The following is an 18,776-nucleotide window of genomic DNA, read 5'->3' as shown; positions in this document are numbered from 1 at the left end:
TTGTTTTAATTTGTTACACAAATACACAATCAAAAAGTGGGCACGCATGCATGCACGCACGCACATGAATGCACGCGTTTCACACACACACACACACACACAATACCACACAGACACGCACACACACACACACACACACGTACGACAGCGATGTCCCCTACACTTAATATTCGTTAAGATAACCTACAATGGAGATTCTAATTTTGTTATGGATATCGAAAAATACATATCGTACAAAATATTTTATTATACCATAACAAAATAATACTAATAAATGTTATGGATAAGTGGGTCTTTTAATTGTTTACGTCAGTTAGAGTTTATCTAAATCAGTAAAATGATCTTTATCCAACTTCGATAGTGTGAAAACGTAACACCATACATACCTCAGAATTGGTCCCGTCGTATTTCGTGACATTGGCCCACGTGACCTTGAGCACAAACACGGCATCGAAATCCGTCAGGTTGTACGCATTACCGACCAAACCAACCACTGTGTCGTACACCCCGTCCACTTGCGTACCGACATCCGTGAAGTCGTATACATGGTACGTTATTTCGCCGTTATTTGTAGGAATAAGATCGGTAAAGTAGGGCGTGAGGCAAAACGTTCTATGGAATCCAGCGTTGACAGCTCGGTTGACGGAAGGGATTGTATAACCCTCGAACCGACGCCCGAAGCACATTACACCGTTTGGACATATCTGGTAACGAAATCATATTCAGCGTACATTATGATATATGATCGTTTTATTTTGTTTTCGCAATTGTTAAAAATTCCTTCGCCTCATAGTCGATATTTTGAAAATGGAAAATATTGATGACGCTTGGGATCAACTTAAAGCTGCACTCTCACCGATTGAACGTTTTGAAAAGTTTTTTTTGTGTCTTGGAACGAGCCAATTTATGCAAACATGCATGGAAACCAGTGATATTAGACTGCTGACCAAAACAAATCGCAGATTTTATATTTACGTTAAAAAACGATGTTTATATTTTAAACCGTTAGTAACGCTTTTAGCCATAAAACATTAATTTTGAACAGAAATATGAAAATCTGCAATCGGATCTTTTGTCAGCAGTCTTATATCACTGGTTTGCTGATATTTACGCAAAATTGGCTCATTCCAAGACAACAAAAAACGTTGTTAAAACTTTTAATCTGTGAGAGTGAAGCTTTAAGAGAGGGCTGGAGTTACCCGATATACTTACAAACACATTCCTGTAGCCTGACCCTCTGAACGGTATGTCATAAGGTGTCGTTACCATGGATTCGCAGCTATCGTCCGAGGGTATGGCTGTATCATCACCAGCATTTGTTCCATAATCAAGGTAGAGCCCTGCATTTGATAAAAGAAGTTTAATCTATGAAACATTGTTATACATAACGTTACTCAAACGATTTTGACATTAAAATTTGGAGTCGATATACATTTCCGCTTAAGTATTTAATTTTGTTAGTTAGGGCTATGCCATGTGTTCACCAATAATGAACAGCATGTTCAGAATTCTATTAAAGTAGCTTTTCCTATAATATCTGTCTGTCCGAACCAGTGCTCTGTTCTTTACATATTGCTATTTTGAAAACAATATTTACCCTAAACAATTGTTTTGTTTTTGTCAAGAATGACGTTCAAATACCACTTCAGACTAAAGAAAACTTAATATGATTGTATGGAAAACAGCAGTTCAGTTTATAACACATATGTATGGGAAACAGCAGTTCAGTTTATAACACATGTGTATGGGGAACAGCAGTTCAGTTTATAACACATGTGTATGGGAAACAGCAGTTCAGTTTATAACACATATGTATGGAAAACAGCAGTTCAGTTTATAGCACATGTGTATGGGGAACAGCAGTTCAGTTTATAACACATGTGTATGGGAAACAGCAGTTCAGTTTATAACACATATGTATGGGAAACAGCAGTTCAGTTTATAACACATGTGTATCGGGAGCCGCCATTTGTTTGAAATGATTTACGCAAAACCCAAACCGGTTTAAACTCCAACCACGGATAAAAACAAAACCATCAAACTGTAAAAGAAAGCCAATGCTAATGAAATTCATAAAAATGGTAATTTCATTTAAGCGAGATACCATAAAGAATCCGGTTCGCGGTTAGATGAGGTGCGGTCGCACATAAAGAACCAACATACTTTCCATTTTTAAAACAAAAAGTCAGATAAATTCGTGGAAAGAAACATTAAGTTTTCATGAAAGAAGTGTAATGCTCAAATGAATACACCAGAACAAAATTTCCATCGGATTACTAAAAATCAATAGATTTAACTTAAGGACAGTTAAAAGGGTACCTGAAAATGAACCACAAGCATCACGAGGTTCAGGAGCTAGAGTTGTAGTCGCTTCAGTAGTTGTTTCTGGTGCAGAAGTTGTGAATGCTTCAGTAGTTGTGTCTGGTGCAGTAGTAGTGACTGCTTCAGTAGTAGTGTCTGGTACAGTAGTTGTGACTGCTTCAGTTGTAGTGTCTGGTGCAGTAGTTGTGACTGCTTCAGTAGTAGTGTCTGGTGCAGTAGTAGTGACTGCTTCAGTAGTAGTGTCTGGTGCAGTAGTAGTGACTGCTTCAGTAGTAGTGTCTGGAACAGTAGTTGTGACTGCTTCAGTAGTAGTGTCTGGTGCAGTAGTAGTGACTGCTTCAGTAGTAGTGTCTGGTGCAGTAGTAGTGACTGCTTCAGTAGTAGTGTCTGGAACAGTAGTTGTGACTGCTTCAGTTGTAGTGTCTGGTGCAGAAGTTGTGAATGCTTCAGTAGTAGTGTCTGGTGCAGTAGTAGTGAATGCTTTCGTAGTAGTGTCTGGTGCAGTAGTAGTGACTGCTTCAACTGTAGTGTCTGCTGCAGTAGTTGTGGCTGCTTCAGTAGTTGTGTCTGGTGCAGTAGTTGTGAGTGCTTCATTAGTGGCTGCTACAGTAGTTGTGATTGCTTCAGTAGTTGTGCCAGGTGCAGTAGTAGTGACTGCTTCAGTAGTACTGTCTGGTACAGTAGTTGTGGCTGCTTCAGTAGTAGTGTCTGGTGCAGTAGTTGTGACTGCTTCAGTAGTGGTTGCTACAGTAATTGTGATTGCTTCAGTAGTTGTATCTGGTGCAGTAGTAGTGACTGCTTCAGTAGTAGTGTCTGGTACAGTAGCTGTGACTGCTTCAGTTGTAGTGTCTGGTGCAGTAGTAGTGACTGGTACAGTAGTTGTGACTGCCTCACTTATATTGTCTGGTGCAGTAGTAGTGACTGCTTCAGTAGTTGTGTCTAGTAGAGTAGATGTGACTGCTTCAGTAGTAGTGTCTGGTGCAGTAGTAGTGACTGCTTCAGTTGTAGTGTTTGGTACAGTAGTTATGTCTGGTGCAGTAGTTGTGACTGCTTCAGTAGTTGTGTCTGGTGTAGTATTAGTGACTGCTTCAATAGTAGTGTCTGGTGTAGTAGTAGTGACTGCTTCAGTACTATTGTCTGGTGTAGTAGTAGTGACTGCCTCAGTAGTGTTGTCTGGTGCAATAGTAGTGTCTGGTGCAGTAGTTGTGACTGCCTCAGTAGTATTGTCTGGTGCAGTAGTTGTGACAGCCTCAGAAGTAGTATCTGGTGTAGTAGTTGTGACAGCCTCAGTAGTAGTATCTGGTGCAGTAGTTGTGAGTGCTTCAGTAGTTGTGTCTGGTACAGTGGTTGTGACTGCCTCAGTAGCATTGTCTGGTGCAGTAGTTGTGACTGCTTCAGTAGTTGTGTCTGTTGTAGTAGTTGTGATTGCTTCAGTAGTTGTGTCTGATGCAGTAGTTGAGGCTGCTTCAGTAGTAGTGTCTGGTACAGTGGTTGTGACTGCTTCAGTTGTAGTGTCTGGTGCAGTAGTTGTGAATGCTTCAGTAGTTGTGTCTGGTGCAGTGGTTGTGACTGCTGCAGAAGTAGTGTCTGCTTCAGTAGTTGTGACTGCATTAGTAATAGTGTCTGCTGCAGTAATTGTGGCTGCTTCAGTAGTAGTGTCTGGTGCAGTAGTTGCGGCTGCTTCAGTAGAAGTATCTGGTGCAGTAGTTGTGAGTCCTTCAGTAGTATTGTCTGGTGCAGTAGTTGTGACTGCTTCAGTAGTTGTTACTGGTGCAGTAGTTGAGGCTGCTTCAGTAGTACTGTATGATGTAGTGGTTGTGAGTGCTTCAGTAGTTGTTTCTAGTACAGTTTTTGTGACTACTTCAGTAGTAGTATCTGGTGCAGTAGTTGTGACTGCTTCAGTAGTAGTATCTGGTGCAGTAGTTATGAGTGTTTCAGTAGTATTGTCTGGTGCAGTAGTTGTGACAGCCTCAGTAGTAGTATCTGGTGCAGTAGCAGTGACAGCCTCAGTAGTAGTATCTGATGCAGTAGTTGTGAGTGCTTCAGTAGTATTGTCTTGTGCAGTAGTTGTGACTGCTTCAGTAGTTGTGTCTGGTGCAGTAGTTGTGGCTGCTTCAGTAGTTGTGTCTGGTGCAGTAGTTGTGAGTGCTTCAGTAGTATTGTCTGGTGCAGTAGTTGTGACAGCCTCAGTAGTAGTATCTGGTGTAGTAGTTGTGACAGCCTCAGTAGTAGTATCTGGTGCAGTAGTTGTGAGTGCTTCAGTAGTAGTGTCTGGTACAGTAGTTGTGACTGCTTCAGTTGTAGTGTCTGGTGCAGTAGTTGTGACAGCCTCAGAAGTAGTATCTGGTGCAGTAGTTGTGACAGCCTCAATAGTAGTGTATGGTGCAGTAGTAGTGACTGCTTCAGTAGTAGTGTCTGGTACAATAGTTGTGACTGCTTCAGTTGTAGTGTCTGGTGCAGTAGTAGTGACTGCTTCAGTAGTAGTGTCTGGTGCAGTAGTAGTGAATGCTTCAGTAGTAGTGTCTGGTGCAGTAGTAGTGACTGCTTCAGTAGTAGTGTCTGGTACAGTAGTTGTGACTGCTTGATTTGTAGTGTCTGGTGCAGTAGTTGTGAATGCTTCAGTAGTTGTGTCTGGTGCAGTGGTTGTGACTGCTGCAGAAGTAGTGTCTGGTTCAGTGGTTGTGACTGCATTAGTAATAGTGTCTGCTGCAGTAGTTGTGACTGCTTCAGTAGTAGTGTCTGGTGCAGTAGTTGTGGCTGCTTCAGTAGAAGTATCTGGTGCAGAAGTTGTGAGTGCTTCAGTACTAGTGTCTGGTGCAGTAGTAGTGACTGCTTCAGTAGTAGTGTCTGGAACAGTAGTTGTGACTGCTTCAGTTGTAGTGTCTGGTGCAGAAGTTGTGAATGCTTCAGTAGTAGTGTCTGGTGCAGTAGTAGTGAATGCTTTCGTAGTAGTGTCTGGTGCAGTAGTAGTGACTGCTTCAACTGTAGTGTCTGCTGCAGTAGTTGTGGCTGCTTCAGTAGTTGTGTCTGGTGCAGTAGTTGTGAGTGCTTCATTAGTGGCTGCTACAGTAGTTGTGATTGCTTCAGTAGTTGTGCCAGGTGCAGTAGTAGTGACTGCTTCAGTAGTACTGTCTGGTACAGTAGTTGTGGCTGCTTCAGTAGTAGTGTCTGGTGCAGTAGTTGTGACTGCTTCAGTAGTGGTTGCTACAGTAATTGTGATTGCTTCAGTAGTTGTATCTGGTGCAGTAGTAGTGACTGCTTCAGTAGTAGTGTCTGGTACAGTAGCTGTGACTGCTTCAGTTGTAGTGTCTGGTACAGTAGTAGTGACTGGTACAGTAGTTGTGACTGCCTCACTTATATTGTCTGGTGCAGTAGTAGTGACTGCTTCAGTAGTTGTTTCTAGTAGAGTAGATGTGACTGCTTCAGTAGTAGTGTCTGGTGCAGTAGTAGTGACTGCTTCAGTTGTAGTGTTTGGTACAGTAGTTATGTCTGGTGCAGTAGTTGTGACTGCTTCAGTAGTTGTGTCTGGTGTAGTATTAGTGACTGCTTCAATAGTAGTGTCTGGTGTAGTAGTAGTGACTGCTTCAGTACTATTGTCTGGTGTAGTAGTAGTGACTGCCTCAGTAGTGTTGTCTGGTGCAATAGTAGTGTCTGGTGCAGTAGTTGTGACTGCCTCAGTAGTATTGTCTGGTGCAGTAGTTGTGACAGCCTCAGAAGTAGTATCTGGTGTAGTAGTTGTGACAGCCTCAGTAGTAGTGTCTGGTGCAGTAGTAGTGACTGCTTCAGTAGAAGTGTCTGCTTCAGTAGTTGTGACTGCCTCAGTAGCATTGTCTGGTGCAGTAGTTGTGACTGCTTCAGTAGTTGTGTCTGTTGTAGTAGTTGTGATTGCTTCAGTAGTTGTGTCTGATGCAGTAGTTGAGGCTGCTTCAGTAGTAGTGTCTGGTACAGTGGTTGTGACTGCTTCAGTTGTAGTGTCTGGTGCAGTAGTTGTGAATGCTTCAGTAGTTGTGTCTGGTGCAGTGGTTGTGACTGCTGCAGAAGTAGTGTCTGCTTCAGTAGTTGTGACTGCATTAGTAATAGTGTCTGCTGCAGTAGTTGTGGCTGCTTCAGTAGTAGTGTCTGGTGCAGTAGTTGCGGCTGCTTCAGTAGAAGTATCTGGTGCAGTAGTTGTGAGTCCTTCAGTAGTATTGTCTGGTGCAGTAGTTGTGACTGCTTCAGTAGTTGTTACTGGTGCAGTAGTTGAGGCTGCTTCAGTAGTACTGTATGATGTAGTGGTTGTGAGTGCTTCAGTAGTTGTTTCTAGTACAGTTTTTGTGACTACTTCAGTAGTAGTATCTGGTGCAGTAGTTGTGACTGCTTCAGTAGTAGTATCTGGTGCAGTAGTTATGAGTGTTTCAGTAGTATTGTCTGGTGCAGTAGTTGTGACAGCCTCAGTAGTAGTATCTGGTGCAGTAGCTGTGACAGCCTCAGTAGTAGTATCTGATGCAGTAGTTGTGAGTGCTTCAGTAGTATTGTCTTGTGCAGTAGTTGTGACTGCTTCAGTAGTTGTGTCTGGTGCAGTAGTTGTGGCTGCTTCAGTAGTTGTGTCTGGTGCAGTAGTTGTGAGTGCTTCAGTAGTATTGTCTGGTGCAGTAGTTGTGACAGCCTCAGTAGTAGTATCTGGTGCAGTAGCAGTGACAGCCTCAGTAGTAGTATCTGATGCAGTAGTTGTGAGTGCTTCAGTAGTATTGTCTTGTGCAGTAGTTGTGACTGCTTCAGTAGTTGTGTCTGGTGCAGTAGTTGTGGCTGCTTCAGTAGTTGTGTCTGGTGCAGTAGTTGTGAGTGCTTCAGTAGTATTGTCTGGTGCAGTAGTTGTGACAGCCTCAGTTGTAGTATCTGGTGCAGTAGTTGTGACAGCCTCAGTAGTAGTATCTGGTGCAGTAGTTGTGAGTGCTTCAGTAGTAGTGTCTGGTACAGTAGTTGTGACTGCTTCAGTTGTAGTGTCTGGTGCAGTAGTTGTGACAGCCTCAGAAGTAGTATCTGGTGCAGTAGTTGTGACAGCCTCAATAGTAGTGTATGGTGCAGTAGTAGTGACTGCTTCAGTAGTAGTGTCTGGTACAATAGTTGTGACTGCTTCAGTTGTAGTGTCTGGTGCAGTAGTAGTGACTGCTTCAGTAGTAGTGTCTGGTGCAGTAGTTGTGAATGCTTCAGTAGTAGTGTCTGGTGCAGTAGTAGTGACTGCTTCAGTAGTAGTGTCTGGTACAGTAGTTGTGACTGCTTGAGTTGTAGTGTCTGGTGCAGTAGTTGTGAATGCTTCAGTAGTTGTGTCTGGTGCAGTGGTTGTGACTGCTGCAGAAGTAGTGTCTGCTTCAGTAGTTGTGACTGCATTAGTAATAGTGTCTGCTGCAGTAGTTGTGGCTGCTTCAGTAGTAGTGTCTGGTGCAGTAGTTGTGGCTGCTTCAGTAGAAGTATCTGGTGCAGAAGTTGTGAGTGCTTCAGTAGTAGTGTCTGGTGCAGTAGTAGTGACTGCTTCAGTAGTAGTGTCTGGAACAGTAGTTGTGACTGCTTCAGTTGTAGTGTCTGGTGCAGAAGTTGTGAATGCTTCAGTAGTAGTGTCTGGTGCAGTAGTAGTGAATGCTTTCGTAGTAGTGTCTGGTGCAGTAGTAGTGACTGCTTCAACTGTAGTGTCTGCTGCAGTAGTTGTGGCTGCTTCAGTAGTTGTGTCTGGTGCAGTAGTTGTGAGTGCTTCATTAGTGGCTGCTACAGTAGTTGTGATTGCTTCAGTAGTTGTGCCAGGTGCAGTAGTAGTGACTGCTTCAGTAGTACTGTCTGGTACAGTAGTTGTGGCTGCTTCAGTAGTAGTGTCTGGTGCAGTAGTTGTGACTGCTTCAGTAGTGGTTGCTACAGTAATTGTGATTGCTTCAGTAGTTGTATCTGGTGCAGTAGTAGTGACTGCTTCAGTAGTAGTGTCTGGTACAGTAGCTGTGACTGCTTCAGTTGTAGTGTCTGGTACAGTAGTAGTGACTGGTACAGTAGTTGTGACTGCCTCACTTATATTGTCTGGTGCAGTAGTAGTGACTGCTTCAGTAGTTGTTTCTAGTAGAGTAGATGTGACTGCTTCAGTAGTAGTGTCTGGTGCAGTAGTAGTGACTGCTTCAGTTGTAGTGTTTGGTACAGTAGTTATGTCTGGTGCAGTAGTTGTGACTGCTTCAGTAGTTGTGTCTGGTGTAGTATTAGTGACTGCTTCAATAGTAGTGTCTGGTGTAGTAGTAGTGACTGCTTCAGTACTATTGTCTGGTGTAGTAGTAGTGACTGCCTCAGTAGTGTTGTCTGGTGCAATAGTAGTGTCTGGTGCAGTAGTTGTGACTGCCTCAGTAGTATTGTCTGGTGCAGTAGTTGTGACAGCCTCAGAAGTAGTATCTGGTGTAGTAGTTGTGACAGCCTCAGTAGTAGTGTCTGGTGCAGTAGTAGTGACTGCTTCAGTAGAAGTGTCTGCTTCAGTAGTTGTGACTGCCTCAGTAGCATTGTCTGGTGCAGTAGTTGTGACTGCTTCAGTAGTTGTGTCTGTTGTAGTAGTTGTGATTGCTTCAGTAGTTGTGTCTGATGCAGTAGTTGTGACTGCTTCAGTAGTAGTGTCTGGTACAGTGGTTGTGACTGCTTCAGTTGTAGTGTCTGGTGCAGTAGTTGTGAATGCTTCAGTAGTTGTGTCTGGTGCAGTGGTTGTGACTGCTGCAGAAGTAGTGTCTGCTTCAGTAGTTGTGACTGCATTAGTAATAGTGTCTGCTGCAGTAGTTGTGGCTGCTTCAGTAGTAGTGTCTGGTGCAGTAGTTGCGGCTGCTTCAGTAGAAGTATCTGGTGCAGTAGTTGTGAGTCCTTCAGTAGTATTGTCTGGTGCAGTAGTTGTGACTGCTTCAGTAGTTGTTACTGGTGCAGTAGTTGAGGCTGCTTCAGTAGTACTGTATGATGTAGTGGTTGTGAGTGCTTCAGTAGTTGTTTCTAGTACAGTTTTTGTGACTACTTCAGTAGTAGTATCTGGTGCAGTAGTTGTGACTGCTTCAGTAGTAGTATCTGGTGCAGTAGTTGTGACTGCTTCAGTAGTATTGTCTGGTGCAGTAGTTGTGACAGCCTCAGTAGTAGTATCTGGTGCAGTAGCTGTGACAGCCTCAGTAGTAGTATCTGATGCAGTAGTTGTGAGTGCTTCAGTAGTATTGTCTTGTGCAGTTAGTTGTGACTGCTTCAGTAGTTGTGTCTGGTGCAGTAGTTGTGGCTGCTTCAGTAGTTGTGTCTGGTGCAGTAGTTGTGAGTGCTTCAGTAGTATTGTCTGGTGCAGTAGTTGTGACAGCCTCAGTTGTAGTATCTGGTGCAGTAGTTGTGACAGCCTCAGTAGTAGTATCTGGTGCAGTAGTTGTGAGTGCTTCAGTAGTAGTGTCTGGTAAAGTAGTTGTGACTGCTTCATTGTAGTGTCTGGTGCAGTAGTTGTGACAGCCTCAGAAGTAGTATCTGGTGCAGTAGTTGTGACAGCCTCAGAAGTAGTGTATGGTGCAGTAGTAGTGACTGCTTCAGTAGTAGTGTCTGGTGCAGTAGTTGTGACTGCTTCAGTTGTAGTGTCTGGTGCAGTAGTAGTGACTGCTTCATAGTAGAGTATCTGGTGCAGAGGTTGTGAGTGCTTCAGTAGTATTGTCTGGTGCAGTAGTTGTGACAGCCTCAGTTGTAGTATCTGGTGTAGTAGTTGTGACAGCCTCAGTAGTAGTATCTGGTGCAGTAGTTGTGAGTGCTTCAGTAGTTGTTTCTGGTGCAGTAGTTGTGAGTGCTTCAGTAGTATTGTCTGGTGCAGTAGTTGTGACAGCCTCAGTAGTAGTATCTGGTGCAGTAGTTTGGAGAGCTTCAGTAGTTGTTTCTGGTGCAGTAGTTGTGAGTGCTTCAGTAGTATTGTCTGGTGCAGTAGTTGTGACAGCCTCAGTAGTAGTATCTGGTGCAGTAGTTTGGAGAGCTTCAGTAGTTGTTTCTGGTGCAGTAGTTGTGACTGCTTCAGTAGTATTGTCTGGTGCAGTAGTTGTGACAGCCTCAGTAGTAGTAGTATCTGGTGCAGCAGTTGTGAGTGCTTCAGTAGTAGTATCTGGTGCAGTAGTTGTGACAGCCTCAGTAGTAGTATCTGGTGCAGTAGTTGTGACAGCCTCAGTAGTAGTATCTGATGCAGTAGTTGTGAGTGCTTCAGTAGTATTGTCTGGTGCAGTAGTTGTGACTGCTTCAGTAGTTGTGTCTGGTGCAGTAGTTGTGAGTGCTTCAGTAGTATTGTCTGGTGCAGTAGTTGTGACAGCCTCAGTTGTAGTATCTGGTGTAGTAGTTGTGACAGCCTCAGTAGTAGTATCTGGTGCAGTAGTTGTGAGTGCTTCAGTAGTTGTTTCTGGTGCAGTAGTTGTGAGTGCTTCAGTAGTATTGTCTGGTGCAGTAGTTGTGACAGCCTCAGTAGTAGTATCTGGTGCAGTAGTTTGGAGAGCTTCAGTAGTTGTTTCTGTTGCAGTAGTTGTGAGTGCTTCAGTAGTATTGTCTGGTGCAGTAGTAGTGACAGCCTCAGTAGTAGTATCTGGTGTAGTAGTTGTGACATCCTCAGTTGTAGCATCTGGTGCAGTAGTTGTCAGTGCTTCAGTAGTATTGTCTGGTGCAGTAGTTGTGACAGCCTCAGAAGTAGAATCTGGTGCAGTAGTTGTGACAGCCTCAGTAGTAGTGTCTGGTGTAGTAGTTGTGACTACTTCAGTAGTAGTATCTGGTGCAGTAGTTGTGAGTGTTTCAGTAGTATTGTCTGATGCAGTAGTTGTGACTGCTTCAGTAGTTGTTTCTAGTACAGTTTTTGTGACTACTTCAGTAGTAGTATCTGGTGCAGTAGTTGTGACTGCTTCAGTAGTAGTATCTGATGCAGTAGTTGTGAGTGCTTCAGTAGTATTGTCTGGTGCAGTAGTTGTGACAGCCTCAGTAGTAGTATCTGGTGCAGTAGTTGTGACAGCCTCAGTAGTAGTATCTGATGCAGTAGTTGTGAGTGCTTCAGTTGTAGTGTCTGGTGCAGTAGTTGTGACAGCCTCAGTAGTAGTATCTGGTGCAGTAGTTGTGACAGCCTCAGTAGTAGTATCTGGTGCAGTAGTTGTGAGTGCTTCAGTAGTAGTATCTGGTGCAGTAGTTGTGACTGCTTCAGTAGTAGTATCTGGTGCAGTAGTTGTGAGTGCTTCAGTAGTATTGTCTCGTGCAGTAGTTGTGACAGCCTCAGTAGTAGTATCTGGTGAAGTAGTTGTGAATGCTTCAGTAGAATTGTCTGGTGCAGTAGTTGTGACAGCCTCAGTAGTAGTATCTGGTGCAGTAGTTGTGACAGCCTCAGTAGTAGTATCTGATGCAGTAGTTGTGAGTGCTTCAGTAGTATTGACTGGTGCAGTAGCTGTGACAGCCTCAGTTGTAGTATCTTGTGTAGTAGTTGTGATAGTCTCTGTAGTAGTATCTGGTGCAGTAGTTGTGAGTGCTTCAGTAGTATTGTCTGGTGCAGTAGTTGTGACAGCCTCAGAAGTAGTATCTGGTGCAGTAGTTGTGACAGCCTCAGTAGTAGTATCTGGTGTAGTATTTGTGACAGCCTCTGTAGTAGTATCTGGTGCAGTAGTTGTGAGTGCTTCAGTAGAATTGTCTGTTGCAGTAGTTGTGACTGCTTCAGAAGTTGTGTCTGGTGCAGTAGTTGTGGCTGCTTCAGTAGTTGTGCCTGGAGCAGTAGTTGTGAGTGCTTCTGTAGTATTGACTGGTGCTGTAGTTGTGACAGCCTCAGTTGTAATATCTTGTGTAGTAGTTGTGATAGTCTCTGTAGTAGTATCTGGTGCAGTAGTTGTGAGTGCTTCAGTAGTATTGTCTGGTGAAGTAGTTTTGACAGCCTCAGAAGTAGTATCTGGTGCAGTAGTTGTGACAGCCTCAGTAGTAGTGGCTGATTCAGTAGCTGTTACCTGTGCAGTAGTTGTGTCTGTTACATAAGTTGTGATTGCTTCAGTAGTAGTGTTTGGAGCAGTAGTTTTGATTGCTTCAGTAGAAGTTTCTGCTGCAGTAGTTGTGGCTTCCTCAGTAGTTGTGTCTGCTGCAGTAGTTGTGGCTGCTTCAGTAGTAGTGTTTGATACAGTAGTTGTGGCTGCTTCAGTAGTAGTGTCTGCTGCAGTAGTTGTGGCTGCTTCAGTAGTAGTGTCTGTTGCAGTAGTTGTGGCTGCTTCAGTAGTTGTGTCTGGAACAGTAGTTGTGGCTGCTTCAGTAGGAGTATCTAGAACAGTAGTTGTGGCTGCTTCAGTAGTAGTGTCTGCTGCAGTAGTTGTGGCTCCTTCAGTAGTTGTGTCTGCTGCAGTAGTAGTATCTGGAACAGTAGTTGTGACTGTTTCAGTAGTAGTGTCTGCTGCAGTAATTGTGGCTGCTTCAGTAGTTGTGTCAATTTCGGAAGTAGTATCTGGAACAGTAGTTGTGGCTGCTTCAGAAGTAGTATCTGGAACAGTAGAAGTATCTGGAACAGTAGCAGTGTCTGCTGCAGTAGTTGTGGCTGCTTCAGTAGTAGTATCTACTTCGGTAGTAGTATCTGGAACAGTAGAAGTGTCTGCTGCAATAGTTGTGACTGCTTCAGTAGTTGTGTCTGCTGCAGTAGTAGCATCTGGAACAGTAGTTGTGACTTTTTCAGTAGTAGTATCTGGAACAGTAGTTGTGGCTGCTTCGGTAGTAGTGTCTGCTGCAGTAGTTGTGGTTGCTTCAGTAGTAGTATCTGGAACAGTAGTTGTGTCTGCTTCAGTAGTAGTATCAGGAACAGAAGTTGTGGCTGCTTCAGTAGTAGTGTTTGCTGCGGTAGTAGTATCTGGAACAGTAGTTGTGGCTGCTGCAGTAGTTGTGGCTGCTTCAGGTGTAGTTACTTGTGCAGTAGTTGTGTCTGGTCCACTAGTTGTGGCTGCTTCAATAGTAGTGTCTGGAACAGTAGTTGTGTCTGGTGCAGTAGTAGTATCTGTAACAGTAGTTGTGGCTGCTTCATTAGTAGTGTCTGGAACAGTTGTTGTGGCTGCTTCAGTAGTTGTGGCTGCTTCAGTTGTAGTTACTTGTGCAGTAGTTGTGTCTGGTCCACTAGTTGTGGCTGCTTCAGTAGTAGTTTCTGGAACAGTAGTTGTGGCTGCTTCAGTAGTAGTGTTTGCTGCAGTAGTAGTATCTGGAACAGTAGTTGTCGCTGCTGCTGTAGTTGTGGCTGCTTCAGGTGTAGTTACTTGTGCAGTAGTTGTGTCTGGTACACTAGTTGTGGCTGCTTCAATAGTAGTGTCTGGAACAGTAGTTGTGTCTGGTGCAGTAGTAGTATCTGGAGCAGTAGTTGTGGCTGCTTCAGTAGTAGTATCTGGAACAGTAGTTGTGGCTGCTTCGGTAGTAGTGTCTGCTGCAGTAGTTGTGGCTGCTTCTGTAGTAGTATCTGGAGCAGTTGTGGCTACTTCAGTAGAAGTGTCTTCTGCAGTAGTAGTTGCTGCTTCAGTAGTAGTGTCTGCTGCGGTACTTGTGGCTGCTTCAGTAGTCGTGTCTGCTGCAGTAGTTGTTGCTTCTTCAGTAGTAGTGTCTGCTTCAGTAGTTGTGACTGCTTCAGTAGTAGTGTCTGCTTCAGTAGTTGTGGCTGCTTCAATAGTAGTGTCTGCTGCAGTAGTTGTGGCTGCTTCAGTAGTAGTATCTGGAACAGTAGTTGTGGCTGCTTCAGTAGTAGTGTCCTCTGCAGTAGTTGTGTCTGCTTCAGTAGTTGTATCTGGAACAGTAGTTGTGTCTGCTTCAGTAGTAGTATCTTGAACAGTTGTTGTGGCTGCTTCAGTAGTAGTGTCTGCTGCAGTGGTTGTTGCTGCTTCAGTAGTAGTGTCTGCTGCAATAGTTGTGGCTGCTTCAGTAGTAGTGTCTGCTTCAGTAGTTGTGTCTGCTTTAGTAGTAGTATCTGGAACAGTAGTGGTGGCTGCTTCAGTAGTAGTGTCTGCTGCGGTACTTGTGGTTGCTTCAGTAGTTGTGTCTGGAACAGTAGTTGTGGCTGCTGCAGTAGTTGTGGCTGCTTCAGTAGTCGTGTCTGCTGCAGTAGTTGTTGCTTCTTCAGTAGTAGTATCTGCTTCAGTAGATGTGACTGCTTCAGTAGTAGTGTTTGCTGCAGTAGTTGTGGCTGCTTCAGTATTAGTGTCTGCTACAGTAGTTGTGGCTGCTTCAGTTGTAGTATCTGGAACAGTAGTTGTGGCTGCTTCAGCAGTAGTATCAGGAACAGAAGTTGTGTCTGGAACAGTAGTAGTATCTGAAACAGTAGTTGTGGCTGCTTTAGTAGTAGTGTTTGCTGCAGTAGTAGTTTCTGGAACAGTAGTTGTGGCTTCTGCAGTAGTTGTGGCTGCTTCAGTTATAGTTACTTGTGCAGTAGTTGTGTCTGGTCCACTAGTTGTGGCTGCTTCAGTAGTAGTGTCTGGAACAGTAGTTGTGTCTGGTGCAGTAGTAGTATCTGGAACAGTAGTTGTGGCTGCTTCAGTAGTAGTTTCTGTTGCAGTAGTTGTTGCTGCTTCAGTAGTAGTGTCTGCTGCAGTAGTTGTGGCTGCTTCGGTCGTAGTTTCTGGAGCCGTAGATGTGGCTGCTTCAGTAGTAGTATCTGGAACAGTAGTTGTGGCTGCTACGGTAGTAATGTCTGCTGCAGTAGTTGTGGTTGCTTCAGTAGTATTATCTGGAACAGTAGTTGTGTCTGCTTCAGTAGTAGTATCTGGAACAGTAGTTGTGGCTGCTTCAGTAGTAGTGTTTGCTGCAGTAGTAGTATCTGGAACAGTAGTTGTGGCTGCCTCAGTAGCAGTATCTGGAATAGTAGTTGTGGCTGCTTCAGTAGTAGTGTCTGTTGCAGTAGTTGTGGTTGCTTCAGTAGTAGTATCTGGAACAGTAGTTTTGTCTGGAACAGTAGTAGTATCTGGAACAGTAGCAGTTTCTTCTGCAGTAGGTGTGGCTGCTGCAGTAGTAGTATCTGGAACAGTAATTGTGGCTGCTTCAGTAGTAGTATCTGGAACAGTAGTTTTGGCTGCTGCAGTGGTTGTGGCTGCTTCAGTAGTTGTGTCTTCTGCAGTAGTTGTAGCTGCTTCAGTAGTTGTAGCTGCTTCAGTAGAAGTGTCTGCTGCAGTAGTTGTTTCTGCTGCAGTAGTAGTGGCTGCTTCAGTAGTTGTGACTGAAACAATAGTTGTGGCTGCTGCAGTAGTTGTTGCTGCTTCAGTAGTAGTGTCTGCTGCAGTAGTTGTGGCTTTTTCAGTAGTTGTGTCTGCTTCAGTAGTAGTATCTGGAACAGTAGTTGTGGCTGCTTGCGTAGTAGTATCTGGAACAGTACTAGTGGCTGCTTCAGTAGTAGTGTCTGCTGCAGTAGTTGTTGCTGCTTCAGTAGTAGTGTCTGCTGCAGTAGTTGTGGCTGCTTCGGTAGTAGTGTCTGCTGCAGTAGTTGTTGCTGCTTCAGTAATAGTATCTGCTTCAGTAGTTGTGTCTGCTGCAGTAGTTGTGGCTGCGTCGGTAGTAGTGTCTGCTGCTGTAGTTGTGGATTCTTCAGTAGTAGTATCTGGAGCAGTAGTTGTGTCTGCTGCAGTTGTTGTGGCTGCTTCCGTAGTAGTGTCTGCTGCAGTAGTTGTGGCTGCTTCAGTAGAAGTGTCTGCTGCAGTAGTTGTGGTTGCTTCAGTAGTAGTATCTGGAACAGTAGTTTTGTCTGGAACAGTAGTAGTATCTGGAACAGTAGCAGTTTCTTCTGCAGTAGGTGTGGCTGCTGCAGTAGTAGTATCTGGAACAGTAATTGTGGCTGCTTCAGTAGTAGTATCTGGAACAGTAGTTTTGGCTGCTGCAGTGGTTGTGGCTGCTTCAGTAGTTGTGTCTTCTGCAGTAGTTGTAGCTGCTTCAGTAGTTGTAGCTGCTTCAGTAGAAGTGTCTGCTGCAGTAGTTGTTTCTGCTGCAGTAGTAGTGGCTGCTTCAGTAGTTGTGACTGAAACAATAGTTGTGGCTGCTGCAGTAGTTGTTGCTGCTTCAGTAGTAGTGTCTGCTGCAGTAGTTGTGGCTTTTTCAGTAGTTGTGTCTGCTTCAGTAGTAGTATCTGGAACAGTAGTTGTGGCTGCTTGCGTAGTAGTATCTGGAACAGTACTAGTGGCTGCTTCAGTAGTAGTGTCTGCTGCAGTAGTTGTTGCTGTTTCAGTAGTAGTGTCTGCTGCAGTAGTTGTGGCTGCTTCGGTAGTAGTGTCTGCTGCAGTAGTTGTTGCTGCTTCAGTAATAGTATCTGCTTCAGTAGTTGTGTCTGCTGCAGTAGTTGTGGCTGCGTCGGTAGTAGTGTCTGCTGCTGTAGTTGTGGATTCTTCAGTAGTAGTATCTGGAGCAGTAGTTGTGTCTGCTGCAGTTGTTGTGGCTGCTTCCGTAGTAGTGTCTGCTGCAGTAGTTGTGGCTGCTTCAGTAGAAGTGTCTGCTGCAGTAGTTGTGGCTGCTTCAGTAGAAGTGTCTGTTGTAGTAGATGTGGCTGCTTCAGTAGTTGTGTCTGGAACAGTAGTTGTGGCTGCTTCAGTAGTAGTATCTGGAACAGTACTTGTGGCTGCTTCAGTAGTAGTGTCTGCTGCAGTAGTTGTGGATTTTTCAGTAGTTGTGTCTGCTTCGGTAGTAGTATCTGGAGCAGTAGTTGTGGCTGCTTGAGTAGTAGTATCTGGAACAGTAGTTGTGGCTGCTTCGGTAGTAGTATCTGGAACAGTACTTGTGGCTGCTTCAGTAGTAGTGTCTGCTGCAGTAGTTGTTGCTGCTTCAGTAGTAGTGTCTGCTGCAGTAGTTGTGGCTGCTTCGGTAGTAGTGTCTGCTGCAGTAGTTGTTGCTGCTTCAGTAGTAGTATCTGCTTCAGTAGTTGTGTCTGCTGCAGTAGTTGTGGCTGCTTCAGTAGTAGTGTCTGCTGCAGTAGTTGTGGCTGCTTCAGTAGTTGTGTCTGCTTCGGTAGTAGTATCTGGATCGTTAGTTGTGGCTGCTTCAGTAGTAGTATCTGGAACAGTAGTTGTGGCTGCTTCGGTAGTAGTGTCTGCTGCTGTAGTTGTGGCTGCTTCAGTAGTAGTATCTGGAACAGTAGTTGTGGCTGCTTCAGTAGTAGTGTCTGGAACAGTAGATGTGTCTGGTGCAGTAGTAGAATCTGGAACAGTAGTTGTGCCTGCTTCAGTAGTCGTATCTGGACCAGTAGTTGTGGCTGCTTCAGTAGTAGTTTCTGCTGCAGTAGTTGTTGCTGCTTCAGTAGGAGTGTCTGCTGCAGTAGTTGTGGCTGCATCAGTAGTTGTGTCTGCTTCGGTAGTAGTATCTGGAGCAGTAGTTGTGGCTGCTTCAGTAGTAGTATCTGGAACAGTAGTTATGGCTGCTTCGGTAGTAGTGTCTGCTGCCGTAGTTGTGGCTGCTTCAGTAGTAGTATCTGGAACAGTAGTTGTGTCTGCTTCAGTAGTAGTATCTGGAACAGTAGTTGTGGATGCTTCAGTAGTAGTGTTTGCTGCAGAAGTAGTTTCTGGAACAGTAGTTGTGGCTGCTGCAGTAGTTGTAACTGCTTCAGATGTAGTTACTTGTGCAGTAGTTGTGTCTGGTCCACTAGTTGTGGCTGCTTCAGTAGTAGTGTCTGGAACAGTAGTTGTGTCTGGTGCAGTAGTAGTATCTGGAACAGTCGTTGTGTCTGCTTCAGTAGTAGTATCTGGAACAGTAGTTGTGGCTGCTTCAGTAGTAGTGTCCGCTGCAGTAGTTGTGGCTGCTTCAGTAGTAGTGTCTGCTGCAGTAGTTGTGGCTGGTTCAGTAGTTGTGTCTGCTTCGGTAGTAGTATCTGGAGCCGTACTTGTGGCTGCTTCAGTAGTAGTATCAGGAACAGTAGTTGTGGCTGCTTTGGTAGTAGTGTCTGTTGCAGTAGTTGTGGCTGTTTCAGTATTAGTATCTGGAACAGTAGTTGTGGCTGCTTCAGTAGTAGTGACTGCTGCAGTAGTTGTTGCTGCTTCAGTAGTAGTGTCTGCTGCAGTAGTTGTGGCTGCTTCAGTAGTAGTGTCTGCTGCAGTTGTTGTTGCTGTTTCAGTAGTAGTGTCTGCTGCAGTAGTTGTGGCTGCTTCAGTAGTAGTGTCTGTTGCAGTAGATGTGGCTGCTTCAGTAGTTGTGTCTGGAACAGTAGTTGTGGCTTCTTCAGTAGTTGTGTCTGCTTTAGTAGTAGTAACTGGAACAGTAGTTGTGGCTGCTTCAGTAGTAGTGTCTGCTGCGGTACTTGTGGCTGCTTCAGTAGTTGTGTCTGCAACAGTAGTTGTGGCTGCTGCAGTAGTTGTGGCTGCTTCAGTAGTAGTATCTGCTTCAGTAGTTGTGACTGCTTCAGTAGTAGTGTCTGCTGCAGTAGTTGTGGCTGCTTCAGTAGAAGTGTCTGCTGCAGTAGTTGTGGCTGCTTCAGTAGTAGTATCTGGAACAGTAGTTGTGGCTGCTTCAGTAGTAGTGTCTACTGCAGT

The 18,776-nt window shown here is 44.5% G+C and overlaps 3 protein-coding genes across 3 annotated transcripts in view; all 3 read right to left on the bottom strand.

The window, feature by feature from the left end:
* The window catches only part of LOC128234850 (fibrillin-2-like), a 40,439-nt gene extending 37,940 nt beyond the window's left edge, over positions 1-2,499 (bottom strand). The window contains exons 1-3 of the mRNA XM_052949393.1: positions 2,320-2,499; positions 1,213-1,340; positions 387-704 (exon numbers count right to left, since the gene is read on the bottom strand). Coding sequence (XP_052805353.1) covers positions 387-704; positions 1,213-1,269 — 375 coding nt within the window. The 5' untranslated portion in view covers positions 1,270-1,340; positions 2,320-2,499. The remainder of the gene's footprint in view (positions 1-386; positions 705-1,212; positions 1,341-2,319) is intronic.
* Positions 2,500-2,925: 426 nt separating this feature from the next.
* LOC128235520 (uncharacterized) lies at positions 2,926-9,757 on the bottom strand. The gene is made up of 6 exons (XM_052950330.1): positions 9,750-9,757; positions 9,227-9,243; positions 8,353-9,063; positions 5,677-6,387; positions 3,143-5,007; positions 2,926-2,994 (listed from the first exon to the last, which is right to left on the bottom strand). The coding sequence occupies exons 1-6, from the start codon at positions 9,755-9,757 to the stop codon at positions 2,926-2,928; spliced, it is 3,381 nt and encodes a 1,126-aa protein (XP_052806290.1).
* Positions 9,758-9,932: 175 nt separating this feature from the next.
* LOC128235519 (mucin-2-like) lies at positions 9,933-18,341 on the bottom strand (the record flags this gene model as incomplete). Its single annotated transcript, XM_052950329.1, has 7 exons — positions 9,933-10,256; positions 10,473-11,303; positions 11,553-15,676; positions 16,020-16,030; positions 16,128-16,282; positions 16,554-16,717; positions 17,471-18,341. Coding segments are annotated over 7 exons (6,480 nt in total), but the record flags the coding sequence as incomplete, so codon positions are not given.
* Between the last annotated feature and the right edge of the window lie 435 nt (positions 18,342-18,776).

This window comes from Mya arenaria, chromosome 5 (assembly GCF_026914265.1).
Source record: "Mya arenaria isolate MELC-2E11 chromosome 5, ASM2691426v1".
Lineage (NCBI taxonomy): Eukaryota > Metazoa > Mollusca > Bivalvia > Myida > Myidae > Mya > Mya arenaria.
The sequence above is the reverse complement of the archived record's forward strand: the minus strand, read 5'-3'. Positions and strand labels throughout refer to the sequence as shown.

What these genes read in the sequence shown, in the direction of transcription:
- LOC128235520 (XM_052950330.1), bottom strand. An exon ending in TACTGCACCAGACAATATAA is followed by an intron (nt 6,388 to 8,352) that starts GTGAGGCAGTCA and finishes TTACTAATGCAG; the next exon opens with TCACAACTACTGAAGCAGAC. An exon ending in CTGAAGCAGTCACAGCTACT is followed by an intron (nt 2,995 to 3,142) that starts GTACCAGACACT and finishes CTACTGTACCAG; the next exon opens with ACAGTACTACTGAAGCAGTC.